This window comes from Dermacentor andersoni, chromosome 8, assembly GCF_023375885.2.
Source record: "Dermacentor andersoni chromosome 8, qqDerAnde1_hic_scaffold, whole genome shotgun sequence".
NCBI lineage: Eukaryota > Metazoa > Arthropoda > Arachnida > Ixodida > Ixodidae > Dermacentor > Dermacentor andersoni.
Genome location: NC_092821.1, coordinates 34,938,620 through 34,958,505, shown reverse-complemented (window position 1 = coordinate 34,958,505; position 19,886 = coordinate 34,938,620). Strand labels below are relative to the sequence as shown.

The window sequence follows — 19,886 nt, the reverse complement described above, 5'->3', positions numbered from 1 at the left end:
ATGATCAATTTCATTTTCCATTCTTTATCGTCTTCTATGCCTCGGCCGCCGGCACGCTGCTACTGAAGCTGGAACATCGGTGACTCGGCATGACGCATAATTAAAAAGAAATAAAAAATGACCCGTTGCGAACACAAGTCATGAATTTGTTACGTTTACAGCGCCACAAATCCCGAGACTGATATCAGTTGTCGCACAGAGTCTGCAGAAGATGATCGTGCTACAGGGATTCACTTTGGATCAGACGCTTTCGCAAAGTTTTTCTCTCCTAAAACAGTGTTCACTTGTGGGCTGGCTGCCGCGGCAGAATTGGGCGGCAGCCGTACGTTCTTAAAGACCGGTCTAGCGTTCGCACAGCCTCACGAGAATTAGCCAAGTTTCGCGACGATGGATATGTAGTGATGGCTCGCTATAACACCGTTCCCCTCCGCCATTGCAGGTTCGGTTCGCACTTACTGTCCAAGGCGACGGGCATCTGGTACAACAACGAGATGAACGACTTCTCGACGCCCCACGGCGCGAGCGTGCACGGCATCCCGGCGAGCAGCATCAGCAACGAGATCCGGCCCGGGATGCGGCCCGTCTCCTCGCTCTGCCCCACCGTGGTGGTGGACGGAAACGGCGACGTTCTGCTCGCCGCCACTGCCACGGGAGGACCGCTCATCATATCGGCCCTGACGCAGGTTCTCTATGCCGCTCTAGTACAAAGTTTCATTCTTGATAGACTGCGCGCCTAAGCAGGGTATGAGTGTAGGACGACCGACATGCGCGAGCGAAAGGACTCGCGACTAGTTTCATTGAAACGAACCGTCGCGAAGTATATAGACTGGCAGCCGCTCCTGCCTAGACTAGCGGGGATATGTAGGATACCTCTTGGGGATCTGTCCTAGGTAGCGCTCTAAGGGGTTTCTCCTAGACGTCTAGGAAACATTTAGGGGAGAATTTCTAGGCGACCATGCGACTAGGTAGGACCTATAAGCCTGGGTCAGTCTTACTTAGACCGAAAGGGGCTGCCAGCCTATTATTTTTTATGTAGCGTGTGATATATGTTTTGCTTAGCATCAGTAAGACGAATTGCGGGTACGCACTCGTCCTTGTTCGTAGTCTTACCTTCGTGCCGTGTTTAACTCTGCAGTTTTCAAGAATATACCCCTACAAACCTGCCCAATATTCTACCCTTTTTATACTTCAGAAGCTGCTACCAATACTACCTGAGAATATATACCGTCTACGAGAGTTAATTAAACTTCTCCTAACCCTAGTTTTTTAGCCTAAAGAAAGACATTTCAATTGCATTTCGAAATACTTCACTGCAAGGTGAGAACATTCAAAAATACATAGTCTCAGATTATCCCTGGGCAGAATTTCTGAACTCGGTAAGAAAAACATACACCGGCCTCTAGCACAATATACAGTATGTACATTCTCACGTTTTTGCGCTCTACAAATGATGACTTGACAGGTGAAGTTTTTCTCATCTGATCTAATCCTGTAAAACAGTCGGTATTGCAGAGATGACGAATGCAACAGGTGGTGCCCAACACAAAACGGCCTTAGCGTGCAATTTTTGTTACTATCTCTTGTTATTGCTCCGACTCCCACAGCACGTAAGTGCGTAGCCTTCGGGATTACCTTCTGTTGCTCAAAAAACCGTTTCTTTAGGTGCTACAAGAGGGGTTTTAGTTGCAGCTTACTTGGGCGCCTCAATTGGCGCCATCCCCCGAGTTTTATGCAGTGTTCGTCCTCGATGATAGCACGTTGTGCTGAGCATTGTGTTCCCGAGTCTGAGGTAGCAACCTGCGGACACGTTTTTGTCCGATGACTACACGTGATGTCACAATCAGCATTGCTCTCGCTCGAGTATCCCGTTCGGATTCGAGAACTTAGCTGCGGCAGGGCGCGAAATCAGGACAAGGTAGAAGAGGTTTCCTGGTGCGCAACCTTGGCGATGTAGAGGTGCAGCCTTTCCTTGCACTGAGTGGCTGGCATTTTTCAGGAAGGGGTAGATAATTTTCGGCTGTGCGGCAGTCAACGTTAGGCCAGCGGTCGGACCGGATCAGCAAGAGCCCCTGTCAGGCCAAATGGCCTTTAGCTCTTGTTTCCTCTTTCTGTAATGAAGAAAGGAAATAAACTTCAAACTTCAAATACGAGGTCGCACATAACATCGCATATTGCGCTGCGGCCAAGAACACCCCAGACGGGCTTCAAGCGACATGATTCGTTGCAGCTCGGCCATTTCACGCTCGTTATGTGAAGCCTGCATTAAAGTGAGTGGTACATGGTAGGGATACCGGAATGCGGAAAGTTCTGCATGTCGCCAACCTGAAATCGGGAACCTGCGCGTCGAGCACCTCTTGGCCTGTAACGGGGTGAAGCGGAATGTCTTACGTCATCAGTTAAGCATGAAAAGCTTTTAGTTCCCGTCGTCGGCGACCTTCAAGAGACCTTGAGCCAAAATCCTGAGCCGTCATCCGGGCAGCACTCAAAACGAGAATGGAGCGAGGACATCCGGGCATCGTTGCGAGAAGAAAACGAGATCATCCGGGCAACCAGTCAAACCTTAAGAAAAAGCGGCCTCTGGCTCCGAACCCTTAGTACAGGACCGCATTACATACGCTAGATACTGTCCAAACAAGTTTTAAAAAAATATTCCTTGCGAGTTCTTAATGTTTGTTCACAATATCACTCAAGCTTTAACTTCTAGTGCGTTGAATATTTATTTGTCATATTCAATAGCGACGCTCGAGAGGCAGATACAGGGCACTATACATTTGATTGTCATCTTTTGGCGCTGAGACAGGGTTGTCTGTGCTCTTTTCAACGCCAGCGGTCCGTCAGCTCCGCGGAGCGTCCGGCGCGCCGCGGATGGCTGTTTGGCCGAGACGAGACTTGCAATGAGGTTCCGTCTGTGACTGAAACCTACTGCGCCAAAATGGACCAGTGCACGGTATGGCGTGGTGCGGTGTTGTGTGGTGAGGTGTGCCGTTGCGAACATGCACTACACCCACTTTAACATTGCGGCTAGTATCATCTCCAACTACTGCTTTGCCAGTAACTGTTTCATGCTTACAGCTACGCTCGATTACAGGAGAGCCAGCATTTTTTCGCCAGGCTTTTTACATCTCTTTGTTTTAAGAGCTAACACCAAACCCTTTGGGCCGTATCTTGTCCCACAACAATAATCGTCATCTGTCTTGCCCGCATTTCCTTTCTTCAACGCTGCGTGCCCAGTACTTCCAAGTAACGAACGACTTGCACGTTATCAACCTGTGCTGGCGGCGTGACACAGCATTCTCGACAGGAAAGTAGCGAGCGCTGACTTTTCAAGAAAGGAAGCGCAAGCAATGCAGATGATGATTATGTTGCGGAACAAGATAAGCCCTATGGGTGCAAACTTTTTCAAGTAAAGCTTGCATTCGCTAACATGTGGCGTTGTCGTGGTCACGAAAAAAAAGAAACAGTTGCTCCCAGAGCGGAGCAGCTGCGGGAAAAGGTGGTTTGATGAATTGACAGCTGCGTCGGCGCTGAAGCGTGAGTCGTTAGCAAGGATTCCAGCTAAAGCCCCTTAAACTTCGTAAAGTAGTGCCACGCTTTGAAGAATGCCGCCTCCTCCTCGCGCGCTCTGGCCGAGGCCGACACCGCGTCTCTATTGGCCTAACAGCATCACGCGGGCCCTCGCGCCGTGCATCAGCGACATTTTTGCTGGGGCAGCGTCTACGGAGTGGCGAAAAGCGCATGTTGGCGTCGTTGCTACGCTCGAGCAGTGTAGGCGGCGCCACGGTCGAGGAGGGAGCGTGAAAGAGAGGAGAAACGAGGAGGAGGGAAGGCGGAGGAGGAGAGTGTCACTACTTTGTGAAGTTTAAAGCGCTTTAATTCCGGCTGCATATGCACGCGCGCACGCCATGCGCGCAACCGATCAGAGCCGTTTCGCTTCCGCCGGGGAGGAAAAGGGCAGGAAATGGTTTCGCACGCGCTGCCGCCGGCTTCGCTTCCGTTCAGTTTAGTCTCGGAAAAGGGAGGGGGTGCCGACGCGTTGTGCTTTCCTCCAAGGAACAGGCATCGTTCGACGAGCGGCGGCGAGAACGCGCGCCCATGAACGGCGCACCGATCTCACCGTTAGAGCCGCACAAGCCCAGGCAATCCGACAGCAACGAGAAGATACCGAGCTGATGGAGCGTGAGGCCGATGCCATCCGGCACCGTTACCTGTGGGTGACGGTGCCGGATGGCATGATGGCTTAACCGTGACGAAGGTCAGGGGCTTGCGGGACAAGCTTCACTTATCCCCATTTTCCGGTACGGTAAGGGTTGGTGATTTTTGAAGAGTGAAGGCGATATAAAACATTGCTTCTTTTGGCGTTCCAAAACGTGCCAGGTGGTGCAAACCTGGTGCAGGGAGGTGTCACTTATACCGGACCAGACGAAAGCAAGGAATTACATGTAGTTATTCACATGTAATAAATTACATTTTATTAGTTTTGCAATTGATTGATAACATCTTATTCGATAATAAAGCTCATTATAATTCAAATGGTTTTTTTTTCATCATCATCAGCAGCAGCAGCCTGGTTACGCCCACTGCAGGGCAAAGGCCTCTCCCATACTTCTCCAACTGCCCCGGCAATGTACTAATTGTGGCCATGTTGACCCTCCAAACTTCCTAATCTCATCTGCCCACCTAACTTTCTGTCGCCCCCTGCTACGCTTCCCTTCCCTCGGAATCCAGTCCGTAACCCTTAATGACCATCGGTTATCTTCCCTCCTCATTACATGTCCTGCCCATGCCCATTTCTTTTTCTTGATTTCAACTAAGATGTCATTAACGCGCGTTTGTTCCCTCACCCAATCTGCTCTTTTCTTATCCCTTAATGTTACACCTATCATTCTTCTTTCCATAGCCCGTTGCGTCGTCCTCAATTTAAGTAGAACCCTTTTCGTAAGCCTCCAGGTTTCTGCCCCGTACGTGAGTACTGGTAAGACACAGTTATTATACACTCTTCTCTTGAGGGATAATGGCAACCTGCTGTTCATGATCTGAGAATGCCTGCCAAACGCACCCCAGCCCATCCTTATTCTTCTAATGATTTCCGTTTCATGATCCGGATCCGCCGTCACTACCTGCCCTAAGTAGATGTATTCCCTTACCACTTCCAGTGCCTCGCTCCAGTGCCTCATTGGTAATTAATTACATGTAACCAGTTACCTTATCCAACGAGACAAGCAGTATTGGGGACGCAGCTTCGAGCTCTTGAATTTGGTCGGGAACCACAGTATAGAACTTCCATGGACGTGTCATACAGCAGAGTCGCGCATGTTCAAACCAGATAAACAGAGCTCTCAGTTTCTCTTTTATTATCTTGAATCTATACAATTTGTTGGCATGCAAAATGAAACAGTACTCTTATGGTTCGATATTGATGGCTACTTTAGACACTGATGCTAGGAAATGGCCTAACGATGATTTTTACAGCGAAGCTGCTAAGTGCTAGTTCCCCCAGGATCGTGTCCGTGTCTAGACGCAAAACTCCACATACGTGGGCCAATCCTGAAGATAGTGCGATACCAGGCGGACACGCGGCGGAGCTGAATCAGGGGTTAAATGCCGATTCCGAAGATAGTACAATACCGGGTCAAACCGTGGCGGAGGTGAAGCAGGCGTTAAGCACTCCCCATGCGCGGGCCGATCCCGAAGATAGTGAAATACCGGGCCAACAAACGGCGGAGAGGCAGTTCGCCATTAAGGGGCTCACATGCACAGCTTCGCTGGTCATCCTTCTTACAGAGTGAAAGGGCACTGAGTCTTTTTTTAAGCTCTTCGTAGGCCCCACCTAGAGCAACCTCTAATAGCCCTAAGCAGCAGTGAAGCACTACGTTTCATAAGGGAGCCAGACGCGGGCAACCCGACGTTGAGTAACGACAATCTTGCGCCCGAGGTTTTTGTACGTTGCAACAACACCGGTCCCTCCATCGGGCACAAGGAGCGAGTTTTCAGTGACGCTGCTAATTTTCTCGCAAAAAAGAACGACAAAGAAAGATAACATGACAAAATATTAAGAAGATAACCAGTGAGGGCTGCAGAGGGCGCAGTGTATGAGCTAGGTCAGCTTGTACTTTCTACGGTATTCGTGGAGCGCTAATGATGATGATGACAAAATGTATTTATAAGGGATGGCGCGAAGGCCTATAATGGGGAATAGGAAGAGGAGGGGAGGTGTATTCAGAGCCGTCCTAGAAGCTGCGCGTCCTTGGCGAAAGCCAAGAGTGAGTCCAGAATGGCCCTGTCTGAATCCATCGAGCCAGTTGCCGGTCTAATCCACTCCTCGTAGGACAAAGCTCGCACCGCCCTCAGGTGGTGGTCCCGCTGTTGAGCGTGTCGCTGTCACTCCCAAAACAGATGGGCTGCGGATGGCCGCGTAGCCATGTCGCAGTCAGGGCACCTGTGCGGCGTCTGGAGCGCTTCTTGGTCCGCGGAGGCTGTGGGATGGCCGGGTTCCTGCGATGGAAGGGAGTTGGGAGATGGAGATGGAGGGCGTCTTTCCCGGCGTGGCCGGTACTGTCGCCACCGCTCCAGCACATCTGGTGTGAGGACGAAGCCGGAACGGAGCCTATGCAGCAGCACCTGCCCCGACCTGGGAAGACCCGCTGGAAGTGGGTCTGGGTCTGAGGGCACACTCGCACGGAGTTCCCTCTTGCGTCGGTTGGCTGCTGCTCTCAGAGCTCTGTCTGGATCATACGGGGCTCCATTTGTCGTGTTGCTTGTGCTGGTTGTGAGGGTTTCTGAAGAATCCCGGGCAGTGGCGTAGCAACGGGGGGGGGGGGGGGGGGGGCCGGGGGGCCGTGGGCCCCGGGTGCAAGGAGCCAGTAGGGGGGGGGGAGGGGTGTCATATACGTCTGAAGACACCCCTCTTTCCGCCGGCTTCCCTGGGCGCAGGCAAAGAATGCTCCGGTATCCAGTAGCCTGAGCTCATGTACCCGATGCGTTGTGCCGCAGAATTGTCGGCTGCAGCTGTATCAACAACCCACGAAATAATTGCACGAATGTGCGGGCTAAAAAATTTAATTCGCAAAATGGTCGCTAAACTACTCGCTTTAGCGGAACGTTTCATGTGGAATGCGCTCGTGCCGTGCGTTCATGCTAAAAGAAATTAGATTATGGGATTTAACGTGCCAAAACCACTTTCTGATTATGAGGCACGCCGTAGTGGAGCACTCAAAATTTCGACCTCCTGGGGTTCTTTAACGTACACCTAAATCTAAGTACACGGGTGTTTTCGCATTTCGCCCCCATCGATGTGCGTTCATGCTGGGAGCAGGCGTCGCTAAACACACAGTCAGGCGTTGTAAGGCGTTGAGGCTCTTGGGTCCCTCTTCCGTTCAGAACGCGCAGCGAAGACGAACAAAGACAGCAGTAAGAGGGCGTTCAACGAGCGTGCCCGGCGCTCGCGTTTACGGCGAAGCGTTCGTTGAGAGCGACGTTGCATAAGTGCGGCGGTCAAAAGTCGCGAATGGGATTCTCTGGATCGTCGGTGCGGTGCGGCCGAAGAGTTACGGCGCGATGTTTCACGAAGAAGCCGACTTAGCCAGACGAGATCGGGCAGAGAGATCCTTGTGAGGGTGGGTATTCCACCACACCCCCAAAACTTGGACGAGGTACTGGTGGATATTCCCGGTCCCGTCCGAAGCAAAATCTCGGTCGCTCCTGTATATGCACAAAGACAGAAACAAAAAGCGAAGAGAAGAGAGAGTGAAATGGCTACGCAAACTAGTCAGAAATAATGAGAACACCGTTTATGTTGACGCCTCTCAGTACAACTGGAAGCGTGCAGTAGTTACTGTCATAGGCAATGACAAGACTAGCCAAATCTCAAGCGCCTCCCTGATCACGTCCTCTATTTCCAAGGCAGAATGCTTCGCCATCGCCTTGGCAATCAAGGACCGGGAACGGACGGGGCCGTCGTACAACACCATCATTTCGGACTCTCAGGAGGCGTGCCGCTTCTTTATGAACGGCCGTCTCCCTTTCAATGTTGGCCACCTCCTGGGAAAGGAACTCAAGAATACATACAGACTGGTCTGGTGTCCAGGACACGCAGGCCTGGAGGGGAATGACAGGGCTGACGCTCTAGCTCGAGAGCTCACGAACCGAGCGGAGCAACCATCGCACTCCCATTCACAACCCGCCGCTTCACAGGGAAGCCGTCGCGAAGAGGAGAATAACGCGATACCACGCGATATTCTTGCTCACCAGCGCGGCATGCGGCAAAAATACGGCGCCCCCCACACATCTTTGCAAGGGGAAGACGCAATAGATCTCCGCAGGATTCAAACGGGGGTCTACCCAAATTTATTAAGATGGAGCAAAATTTTCCCAACGATGTACGGGCGTGCCTGTCCGTGGTGTAGCGACTCACCACCGTCTTTGTACCACATCTCATGGGGATGCCAAAATAGACCGCCGAATTTAAATGCCTACTTAGTTAGGTATAATCTAACCAACACACTGGAGCAATGGGAGGCACAACTCGCCAGCTCAGACCCGAAGGTGCAGAAGGCTCTTCTTGGTCACGTTCGGCTAGCGGCAGAAGCCAGTGCAGCCCTGGACTTGGGGCACCACCCATCAATCTCCTAATCCTCTATCCCCATTTCCCCAGTTCAATAAAGTTATTCTCTCTCTCTCTCGGCTAGCTTTTACTTCCCCTCTCCCGCTCGCTCCGAGAAGCCGCTGCGAAACCTGCCGTTATGTTTCACGCTTTCTTTCCTACCCTCGAAAGTTTCAGAACACTTTTTTTTTTTAGTGAAAGCATTACTGGCCGCGAAATTGCGGTTTCGGCGTGGCGGTGCTCCGAGGAGGCACATGACGTCACAACGCGCGCCTCGCCGCGGATATTTCTCTCTCTCTCGCTCTCTAGTCACTACTGCGCATCCGAGCCACAGGTGTACCGCCGCTGCGCAGCGCCACGCCTTTCCGCCGTTTGGTATGACGTCACACCGCGTTCCTCGTCGTTGCGCTCCCCTCCGCTCGCTTCGCCAGCTGCGTCACATGCAGGCTGATAACATGTTGGAGGATTGAAAAGGAAAGCTCGCGTGCGCCGCAACCACAATTGAGGCGGCAGTATGGACGGCGACAATTCTGATAAGCAGGAGGAGGCCTGGAATTGACATCGGAACGAGATGAAGAGGAAACGAATCGCCCAGGAAACAGACGAACAGCGCGCCGAACGACTGGCTAAAGGCCGCAACATAGCTAGACAACCATACTAACCTATACTTGCAATCAAGATTAACCAAGGCTAACCATGCTATGCCTTAGCTTTCGCTACGTATATCCTGGCATAGCCGAGCTAAGCCACTGCCAATTTTTTTTTTCTTCAGCGACCGCTTCCCCGCAGAAGGCGCATGATGCAATTCAGCCTACAGTACTTTGGCACTGCGAGCGGCGGCCATTATGGCAGCAGCGAAAGAAATATATCAAATAGCGGACCAGTGGCGTTGATCCCTCAATCTCTCCATTGCAAGTGCAGACCAACAGTAGTGCAAGCTTTCGCTGGCACGAGCTTCATCGCGGCCTTTTTTTTTTTATGGTGACGCCAAGAATCGACGCGAAGCGTGCTCTAATCTATTCCCAATCTTGCGGTGGTAGCGCAGCTCGGATAATCACGTTTGTCCGTATATCAGCAAATAAATACAAGGCTTTATTGATCAGAAAGAAGAGAACTCGTAATTGTCATAGCATTGGCGCCTGCGCAGCAGGGAGGCAGGTGGCGTTTTCCGTTTTTCTAATATGATGCGGAGATCAGCGTCACTGACACATAATTTAATTTTTGTTTTCGTTCAAGGCTGCCTTCAGCCAAAATACTGCGCGCCATAGTACCTACTACGATTTTTGTAAAGTTGTTTATGGGCAAGATATGAATGTCGGGCTTCAATTTTGCAAATGCAATAGTGCCGCTAATATTGGTAATTAAAACTTTATAAAGATATTTTTGTTACTTGTGACGTGAGCCATATTTTCCCCGATGCCGTATTTGTATTGGCTGCCAAGCCTTACAGTCTGACAGATGATGCGCAAATGCGCTTATCACAAGTTATCAGTGCAGCACCCTGAGTTATTTGGCGCAGAAAAAACGGCGTGTATACCTGCTGCATTATCTATAGCGATCTGTGTGAAAGAAAGCGAAGGAGAGGAGGATCCGGGGGACGTGCGCGGTATCCAAGGCGGCTGTACTGGTGCTGAAACCCGGAAATTGTCGATATCCTCTCCTTCCTCGACTACACCCGGTCGGGGTGGGGGGGGGGGGGATGACAGAAGACTTATGGGCCCCGGGTGCCAGACGACCTAGCTACGCCACTGATCCCGGGAGACGACGCGGTTGGAAAGAAGGGCGCGCGCCGCCTCATGGGCTCTCTCATTTCCCTCGATGCCCTGGTGACCAGGTATTCAATGAAGTGTTGCAGTGACCCCGTGGACCTCCGCACGCCTGAAGGCCTGCTTGACGAGGAGTACTTCCGATGATGCTGTGTGGCGCGACTTGCAGGCATGCAGCGCGTTCTGAGAGTCGGTGTATATATCGATGTGTTTTGCTTGCGTGGTGCTTGAAACTCCATCTAATGCTCAGACTATTGCGCGGAGTTCAAGTTCCGTTGGGTCGTCAGCATCAGCAGTTGTAAAGGTAGAATGTGTCTCACAAGAACCCACTACGTGGTAGGCGACTGCTCCTTCGCTGGTTCGTGGGTCGAAAGCTGCGTCAGTGTACACTTGTTCATGGCTTGGCGGTGCGTCTGCCAATGTCTGCACATGACGCGTAGCGAATGCTGCCCGGCGGTGCGCATGTTGGGCGCCCATACTTCGGGGCGTTAGTTTAGTGTCGACGACAGCAATGTCATCCCACGGTGAGATGTCGGATGTCAGTTGTGGCAAAGTTGATATATCCTTTCCCATGTAGGTCAGTAGAGTCCTGCCTTGTCTGGTGTGCTTCAGGCGTTTCTCGTTTCCTGCCTTCGATGCTTCGATGGTTGCACGGAGGGTAGGCAACTTCGCATAGCGATGTAGCTCCTCGACACGTGTGTGTTTCGGGAGCCCTGTGATAACACGGAGAGCTGATCTGTGGAGTACCTCTAGGTGCGTCCAGTGCCGAGCAAGCAGGTCATAACAGCGCGCTCCGTATATCGCTCGGGATGTCAGCAAAGCACTAGCAAGCTTTCGGCATACGTAGGTACCAGCACCGCCCATGCGCAAACAGATTCGTTTTATGAGGTGCAGAGTGTTGTGCCATGTCCGACGAAGGTCTGCGAGCCACGCATCCGCTGTGCCTGTGCGGTCAATAGGTATCCCGAGAACGCGCACTGATTTTTCCGCTCGCTGCAGCGTTTTGCCTGCGAGAGTGAGCGTGAGGGCTGTTTCGTCCTGCGTTGAACCTATCGGAGCTCTAATAAAGTTAGTGACATTTCACTCCGTGAACGCGAGTGGCGCGCAAGCTTATGGGTGCTATAGCACGCACGACGCTGTCGGCCCTCGGTGCGCCTACGCTGTCCGAATCGCAGATCGTATTCAAGACAGGGCTCGCGCGACCGCGCCATACGCAGCAGCCACCGGAGTAGAACGCCCCGTTCTAAACATACGCTTACCATCTAAATTGCCTAGCATGGCGTCAGCACGCACAGGCAAACATGAACACTTCACACTCAATGACCGCGGACACTCGCTGACAAAAGGCTGGCGTGAGGAATCGCTTATGTAACCGCAATGTTTACCGGGAAACGCTGGCAGCGAACGCTATGCACGAAGGCGAGCCTTCTGGTAGAAACGCAGCCTCTTGCGTGGGCCGATGTTTTAATATTTCAGTCTGAGAAGATTAAGCATAAGAGGCATGCGCTGTCAGTGTTTTGTTTCGTGACATTTGTTAGTGGGCTGTCAAAATTCCGAGGAATAACTTTGTAAAGAATGTAAGAGAAAGTATGAGCAGCTTTAGTGATGAAACAACTTTAGTACAGTATAACATGCTTCGCGGCCTCGGACGAACACCACCGATTCGAAGAGCTGGCCATTTACGCTTGCGGGTAAAGTTGGGAGGAAAGCAAAAGTAATCGAGTGCCTTTTACTCATTCATCAATCACTTTCGTGTGGCAGTAATTGGTCACTGTAATAATTTACTTTCTTTAAACGGCGTAATTGACATTGCAATTGGTTAATTTTTTCTGTAATGTAGTGAAGTCTGTGTTAGACACTGGGACCACAGGTTTGTACCACATCCTAGTGGGGCTAAAATATGCATTTTATGTGATCTACATTTTGCTGAAAAAAGCTTAAAATGTCTTTCGACACATTCAACTATACACTCAGAAACAAACGTTGCTATTTCAGCCTGTTTCGCGACATCCTGCACGCAGCACTCGTATTCGCCTTTTGCACGTCCCGGTATGTTCCCATAAGTCAGATTACACTTGTGCTATGTCACAAATATTTATGCCCCGTAAGGAGACGCCTTTAAACTGCAACTGTGACCTCTCTCACCGGTTCATGTAACACTGTTAAAGAGAATCAGGTTTTATGTTGCAGTACATACCGTATGTTAGCACACCCAGCGCATAATTACCTACAACCAGTCGTGTGTTAAAAGAAGAAACTGCGATATATTTGTATTCTATTGTTATTCCTATTCTACTGAGTTGTTCTTGAGGACACTGTGCTAGTATGCGAAAGCATTGTGTCAAAATTATTCGCTTTTAAGTATGCCATAGTTTGGCTGTTCTGAATGTGATCTCAGCGCACGCTGTAGAAAAGGGGCAATTCGGACTGATACGATCGAGCACAGATAAATCAAACGCGCTGAAGAACCAACGGCCGAGAACTAGACAAAGGTCTTGGCAGCTACGCCTGGCTAAGCCTTAGTGGTGCAACAGTAACTTTAAAAATTCACAGCCAATTATCCTGGTGCTTCGAGCTATTCCAGACGCAGGAGTCATTTATATTCGGCTGTTACAACGCGTGCCATGTATACTCGAGGGGGGTTCGGATCAGGAAAAGAAAACTGGTCGAAGCGCGTTCGGCGGGCTCTCCCAGGTCGTGAACGGCGACTTACTGATATTATTGAAAAAGTGCAGAGTAACTGCACAGTCGAATGTTCGACGAAAACCCGTCAGGCGAGGGTGGCGCACGGTCAGCATAAGACAAGCACTCACCTAAGGTTGAAAGAGAAACAAACATATGATTGACGTCTCCGGACCGCTGCAGCTTCCTTGTTTACAATGGAAAGGAGCGCGAGAAGGTCCGAATATTACCTGCTGTTATTATGCGTTATTCTAATCATTGTGTGTGTTTTTCAACCTTATGCGAGTGCTTCTCTTACTTTGACCATAATAACTGCATCAGCCAGCCGCTACCTATGAAGTCGACACTTGGCGATGCAACAGAGAAACTTGAGAACCAGCTGTACAAAGTGGAACGAGCGATAGATTATGCAATGACAACGATAACGTTAAGGGACAAAAGGACGGTGGCATGGATTAGAGATCAGAGAGCTGTAGTTGGTATACACTACATGAGGTTGAGACAAAGAGATGAAGTTGAGTGGGCCACGCCTAAGACGTAGAGAAAGTAAGCCCGTTCTCGACACAGCAGCAGGACAGGTGTCAACGGACGAAAAACGCAATTGGGTGCAGTAGAGATTCAAGTGGCGCGATTTGATTACGAGATTTGCGGGCACGCGACGGAATCGGTCCAACCAAGGCAGGTATAATAATCGGAGATGGTGGACGAAGCCTTCGTCCTGCGATGGCATTTAATACGCCGACGATGGCGCCGAGCGTGCAACGACCTGTTGACACCTTCCACTGCGTCGCAGGTGCTGGTGCGCAGCCTGTGGATGGGGCATACGGTGAAGGAGGCCATCGACGCGGGCCGTGTGCACAACCAGCTCTTCCCGAAAGACGTCGTCCAATACGAGGACACGGTGGACGCGGTGGGTGCCGATGTGGTCACTTTTTTCTTCATGCGATTATACGTGTTCGATAACGTCAGCAAGTTTGCGGCACGTCTGTCCCCCATCCATATATCACTCTTTCACTCCAGCTTGGGTCACTGGATATTGCATCGTCCAGTGAATATAGTGCATCGTACTTCTGTGCTTAAGGGAACCTGGTTCGAATCCATATTCATATCTGTCGAGCCACCTTAGGTCGCTGGGTATGTGTCGCTGTTGAATGGCAAAAAAAGAAACTTTAGATTTGCTCCGGTTATCGGGGTAATCGAACCGAGGGCATATATGTCCCCAGAATCTTGTCTTAATAGGTGTTTAGACGTGCCCTACGCGCGGACTTCACGGCGGCGGAGCCAGATGGCGCAGCGTCTAGCTTTTCGAGCGCAGTGGCGAACGTAGTTGAGAACGGTGTATCTTTACGGAAGTCCTTAATAATAATAAAGTAATACGTACGAACCTTTTTTACCCGCTTGACAAGTTCAGTCATCATGACTGTGGCTTTAAGTGGTAATTTATCCTAAATGTTAACTTTGTGGCTCTGCTGGACGACATTTATTCCCCCCCCCCCCAAACTATGATATCGCTGTCTTCACCACAATAACCGAGAACGCGGTTGCAGTTATTCCAATTTAGACAAAATAACCTGGGCCAGCAAGAAATGTGAAGAACCAAGCCGGTTTCCTACAAAAGAATGCGTTTAGGATGGGTTGGGAGGTGGTTGTTTGTGGCCCTATGCTGGCCCTATGTGTTACGGGTGGCACTCCATTTACCACCGTGCCTTACACCCGTACGCGGGAGCCAAAGGTACAGTTCGTGCGCCAGCTTTTCAAGGGCCAATTCCGAACTCCGTGCAGCGTCTCAAGCGAAAGCGTCGGCTCCTTCGACCAGGGAGCACAGTGTCTCAAAACGCCAGCGGTCACGAAGGAAGGAAGGAAGGAAGGAAGGAAGGGAAGAAACTTTATTTTTCAAAAAGAAACTTAGGCAAGCGTCAGTGAAGCCCTTAGTCCAGGGCTCTGCTGGCCCGAGCGGCTTACTGGGCTTCGTCCAGGAGAGCCACTTGGCTCTCCTTTCCCTTGTCCGCAAGCCATGCCTTCCACTGCCTATTTAACATGAGTGGGCGTGCATTTATGCATGGGCTAGTAATATGTGAAGGCCTTTCTAGGCACCCCCATGTGATATGTTGTAGTGTGAGTTTGTTAGGACACCATGGCCACACGTCCAGAAATCTAGTCGGGCTTATTTTACTGAGTTGATGCAGGTTGGGGAAGTTTGAATGCGTCGCCAGTGCCTACTGTTAAGGGCCCTGTGCGGATGACCGTAGACTCTGTGTTCCTCCCGTTGTTGTAGAAGAATGCCACGAGTGCTTGGAAGAAGTTCCGCGTTCGGGTAACGAAGGAAGAATGCGAGAACGCTCCGCTTACCACCGCACGGTGGCACCGTACCACGGTGCGGTTTCTACCACGCGGTTGCCACTGTGTTTGAATGCACACTATCTTCGAGATCGCCTCGCGAAAACGAGCAGAGGCGAAACATCGCGGTTGGCTGCCTAAGAAACGCTAAACGCTTTAAAAATTCTCTCGTTTGTCTTCCTCGCTATCGAGTTGCGCGAACTTACTCGCTGATGTCCTTGGTTTCCCCACGTGTAACTGTGCCTGGTGCGGGAGGTTGCAGCACTCCGAGTTGTTCTTCCTTCTACTTCTTTTTTTCCTCGCACGCCTCGCAGGACGTGCTGTACAGTCTCCGCAAGCGGGGCCACAAGCTCTCCCCGTTCAATTGGACGGGCACCGTGGTGGCCATTCAGAGGAAGGCCCCGGGCGTTTACGCGGCCACCGGCGACTACCGGAGCCTAGACATCTTTGCAACGGACGGGGAGGTGCCCGCGTAGGGAATGCTGGACGCGCGCTCTTCGCGCACCTTTTTGTCCGTCACGTGGGGCGTTCACTCCTTTACGTCGAGGCCTCGAGATCATCTCGGCATCGTAATAGCCAATTTCACGCGTATATACAATCGCATGTTCGCGCGAACTCACTTACCCCCTATCGCGCACGTTTACCTTTGTTTCACTCTTCGACTCCTTCAGTACTGGTAACTCTGATATAGGGTGCATTAGCGGATTCATTTATTTAACTACGAATTTATTTTGCGTATTACACTGGATATTTCTGCACTTTACCTTGTATTTTATAACACCGTGTATGCATACGCAGATTGCCGCGAATATTGACGAGTAAGTCTAAATATAGGTCCTTATCTTTTCTTTTTTAGCCTGCTCACGGCATATATACTTGACTTTCTTTCTAAAACATCTCCCTGCAGCTGATTAAATCCGGCGCAGCCCCTCACGTAGTCGATTTCGATTTACCGCCGAATCCAGCGACAAAGGAAAATCGCTTGAGCAAGCTCAGTGCGTGCCTATTGCAATAGTGATGACTAATAAACTAACCGCGTGACTGATTTATTAAGGGCCATGTTAAAATAATAAACTCGGTTGCAAGCCTATGCTCGTTTGTCAATTTACTGTTTGTGTCCCGTCTGTAGCGCAGTTAGTACCGATGAATTCGTATAAACTCGCCCACCTGTCAAGGGCATCAAGTGGTACAATAATTGTGATCGCGGTCCAGGCACACAACACAGCCAGGAGCCCTTACTCATTGCGCAGCTAAGCCTGAGGACGCGGGATCGAATCCCGACTGCGGCGGCTTCATTTTGAGGGGGGGGTGGTGAAATGTAAAAACACACGTGTATGGTGCATTAGGTGCACCGTGAAGAACCCCAGGTGGGCAAAATTATTCCCGAGTCCTCCAATACGCCACGCCTCATAATCATATCGTGGTTCTGGCACGTAAAACCACATAATTTATTGTTTTATGCCCTTACTCAGCGAGTGTTAGTGGTCGCCACCTCGGCTATGACATCACACCGAGAGCCGCAATCTTGGATTTGGGAAGCCGAAACTATGGTGCCATTTCGTCCCACGACGTCATAATCATGTGGTTCCACCTCTATCCACCATATTGGACCGCTACGTCATCATTGGCACCAGAATTTGTCCGCCATCTTCGATTTCATATTCCCAAACTACGCCGCCATTTTTATTAGGCCGTCATAACCACGTGGGTTCACTTCTACCTGTCATATTGGATTATGACGTCATCACTGGCACCAGAATTTGGCCGCCATGTTGAACTTGAGATTCCTAAACTATGCCATCTTTGATTATCACGTCGTAATCACGTGGATTCACTTTTATCCGCCATGTTGGATTACGTCATCATTGGCACCAAAATTTGGCCGCCATCTTGGATTTTGACGTAAGTCACGTGACGTCACCATTTGGGTTGCTATTGATTTACTATGGGGGCCGCCACCTTGAATTCCTCGGACTGAAAATTTCACGCCGAAGGGAGGTGGTAGCAGACCCCGAGAAATCGAGAAACGTGATAAGAGCTAACACTCTTACTCATCACGTTTCGATGGGACCGCATTTCGCCCCCATCGAAATGCGGCCGCCATGACCGGGATTCGATACCGCAACCTCGTGCTTAGCAGCCCAATACCATAGCCACTAAGCAACCACGGCGGGTATATATATATATATATATATATAGGCGGGAGATGGAAATTGAAGACGATGAGCAAAACGAGAACAATATAAAAGCGGGAGCCAACGTTACAAGCGTACTTGTCTTTTTCAATGTGACATCTGCTTTCCTCGGCACAACAGGGTTATAAAGGGGAGAGGGGGTAATGCGGGTGCGCGAGGTAACGACCGAGGGTACGTTAGCGGTGAAGGTGTAGACTTGAAACGAAAGGCGTGCCATTGAAAGTCGGTGGATGAATGTGGGTTAGCGCCGTGTGTCAGTCGGTCGTGCGTTTTTTCATGTAAGGGGCCTGAACGAAGGAAGGGGAGGGGGGAGGTGAGGGTAATTATTTGCTCCGCTGGAGGTCAGTGAGCCATCGTCTCTCTGAAAGAGAATAAAAGAAGCGGCAGAGAATGGTGCTTGTGGAAAAAAAATACTAAGATGGAATAAATATATGAATAAAAGGGAAAACAGAAAGGGAAGAAAGAAAAGAAGAAACAAAACGCCAAGCAACCCAAAGAAAAATAACTAAATGCTGCTGCCTATAGCTTGAAATTTAGCATAGCGAATAGATTCGAAAGCCCCCTCAACGAGTGGGTGCCCCACGCATTCGTTGAGGAAATTACGGCAGGTCAAAAAAGAAACGACTGCTTCGTTTGAGGTACAGCGTACTAGAGTGTATTCTAGCACACTGTATTTGAGGTGCACAAAACTCACTCCATTTCGATAGAGATGCCCGTTCCCGACCTACAGTGCCTAGAATACCCGAGCAAGTTTGGATGAGCACAGGGTTGCCCGTTGACGGAAAGAAAGAGGCTGAAGTTGGTTCAGTCGTCGTCACGTCACGTACATGGGCACGCCTTTCCTCGGCTTACAGAACAGTGAGAGAGAAGTTGAACGTCCTCTTACCCACGACACACGCCTTGCCCTCCCCCCATCACGCCCACGGAGAATCTTCTGCGAGCACAATACGTGGGAGGAACTCACCAAAGCGCGACGCACCAGCTAATTAGAAAGCCTGATACTCACCACAATTAACGGGCCGGGCTACTACTTAAACGGGGAATGGTGACCATCAAGGTTCACTGGCAGCCGTGTCAAAAATTGTAGGTGTTCCTGATAAGACGTAGACGCGCAGGTTTTCCTCAAGTTTCCCAGCCATTCAAAGCAGTCATCACAATTGGATCCCATGGGTGTGCGAATAGTAATTTTTGAGACCGAATTGAATACGAATCGAATAGTTTTCGAATAGATTTCGAATATGGAACAGCCTTTATCTCAATTAATGTAAGACGACGTTCACAAGCTTCTCTCATTACATAGTAGGTTATGAAGCGTTCATTAAAAGCACAAATAGAGCATTAATTAGAGCAAATAAGCAGTTTCTTCGCGTGCACAGGTCTCTTACGAGAGTGCGACTGATCGCTGCTATGCATAGCCTGCAAAGTGTGGCTGCCTAAGCGATGTAGCCTGCTCCACTACGCAATGTTTAATGTTTTATGTCTATACTATGCTGGCAGTAGTGAAAACTTACCATACTTTTGCTCCATTTTTATGTTTAATTCGACGCAATTGATGTTTTGAAATATTCGAAAAGTATTAAAATAATATTTGCATTTACGAATTATGACTATTCGGTTTGAAGGCCGAATCCAATAGGACTCTATACGATTCGTTATTCGAAACTTCCGAATATTCACACACCCCTAATCGTTCCTTGAGGTTTCAGGGATACCGGTTCTCCCAAGAAGAGCGCAGACCCCTGATCTAATTTTGACTGCAACAGCGCTTTCGATTTCGCTCTGGTTACTTTTTGCGTAAGCTTTTCTTTCTTTGTCTTTGAGGAACTCAACTTGGGGGCCTCAGGGGTAAAACGTCAGTGAACTCCATATGTGCCTGTTCAGCTCACCTACCGTCCTTTTCTCGGGGACGAAGACGTCACCGTTATCATCACCAGAATCCGAGGAGGCCGAAACCAAATCCTTGAACCGCTTGAAGCAGTGCTGACAGACCCGTTTTTCATCGCTAATTGCATGCGCACCTTGATGCAAGGCCTTCCACAAGAGAGACACCGACATCTTCATCACTAAGGAAATTTTGCTGGAATAAAATTTTCTTGTGCATCATCAGAAAGTCTGCACAAAAAACTCGATCGCGGCTGAATAAGGCCTAACCGTAGCTGCCTTCCGAGTGCAATACGGTCACAGAACCAAAATCAAGCGCGCTTTCGAAGCCGAAGTGCTATGTCCCGCCTAGGCAACCCCTTCGGTTCCTGCTGGTACAATTGCCGAGGCGCCGCGCACCACCCTCACCCACTCTGGCCGCTGTGA

General features: G+C 50.2%; 1 protein-coding gene across 1 annotated transcript; it reads left to right on the top strand.

The window, feature by feature from the left end:
• The first annotated feature begins 294 nt into the window (after window positions 1-294).
• On the top strand, window positions 295-16,876 carry LOC129383511 (scoloptoxin SSD20-like). Its single transcript, XM_055068083.1, has 3 exons — window positions 295-683; window positions 13,841-13,957; window positions 15,699-16,876. The coding sequence occupies exons 1-3, from the start codon at window positions 402-404 to the stop codon at window positions 15,858-15,860; spliced, it is 561 nt and encodes a 186-aa protein (XP_054924058.1). The 5' UTR covers window positions 295-401; the 3' UTR covers window positions 15,861-16,876.
• Window positions 16,877-19,886: the final 3,010 nt, after the last annotated feature.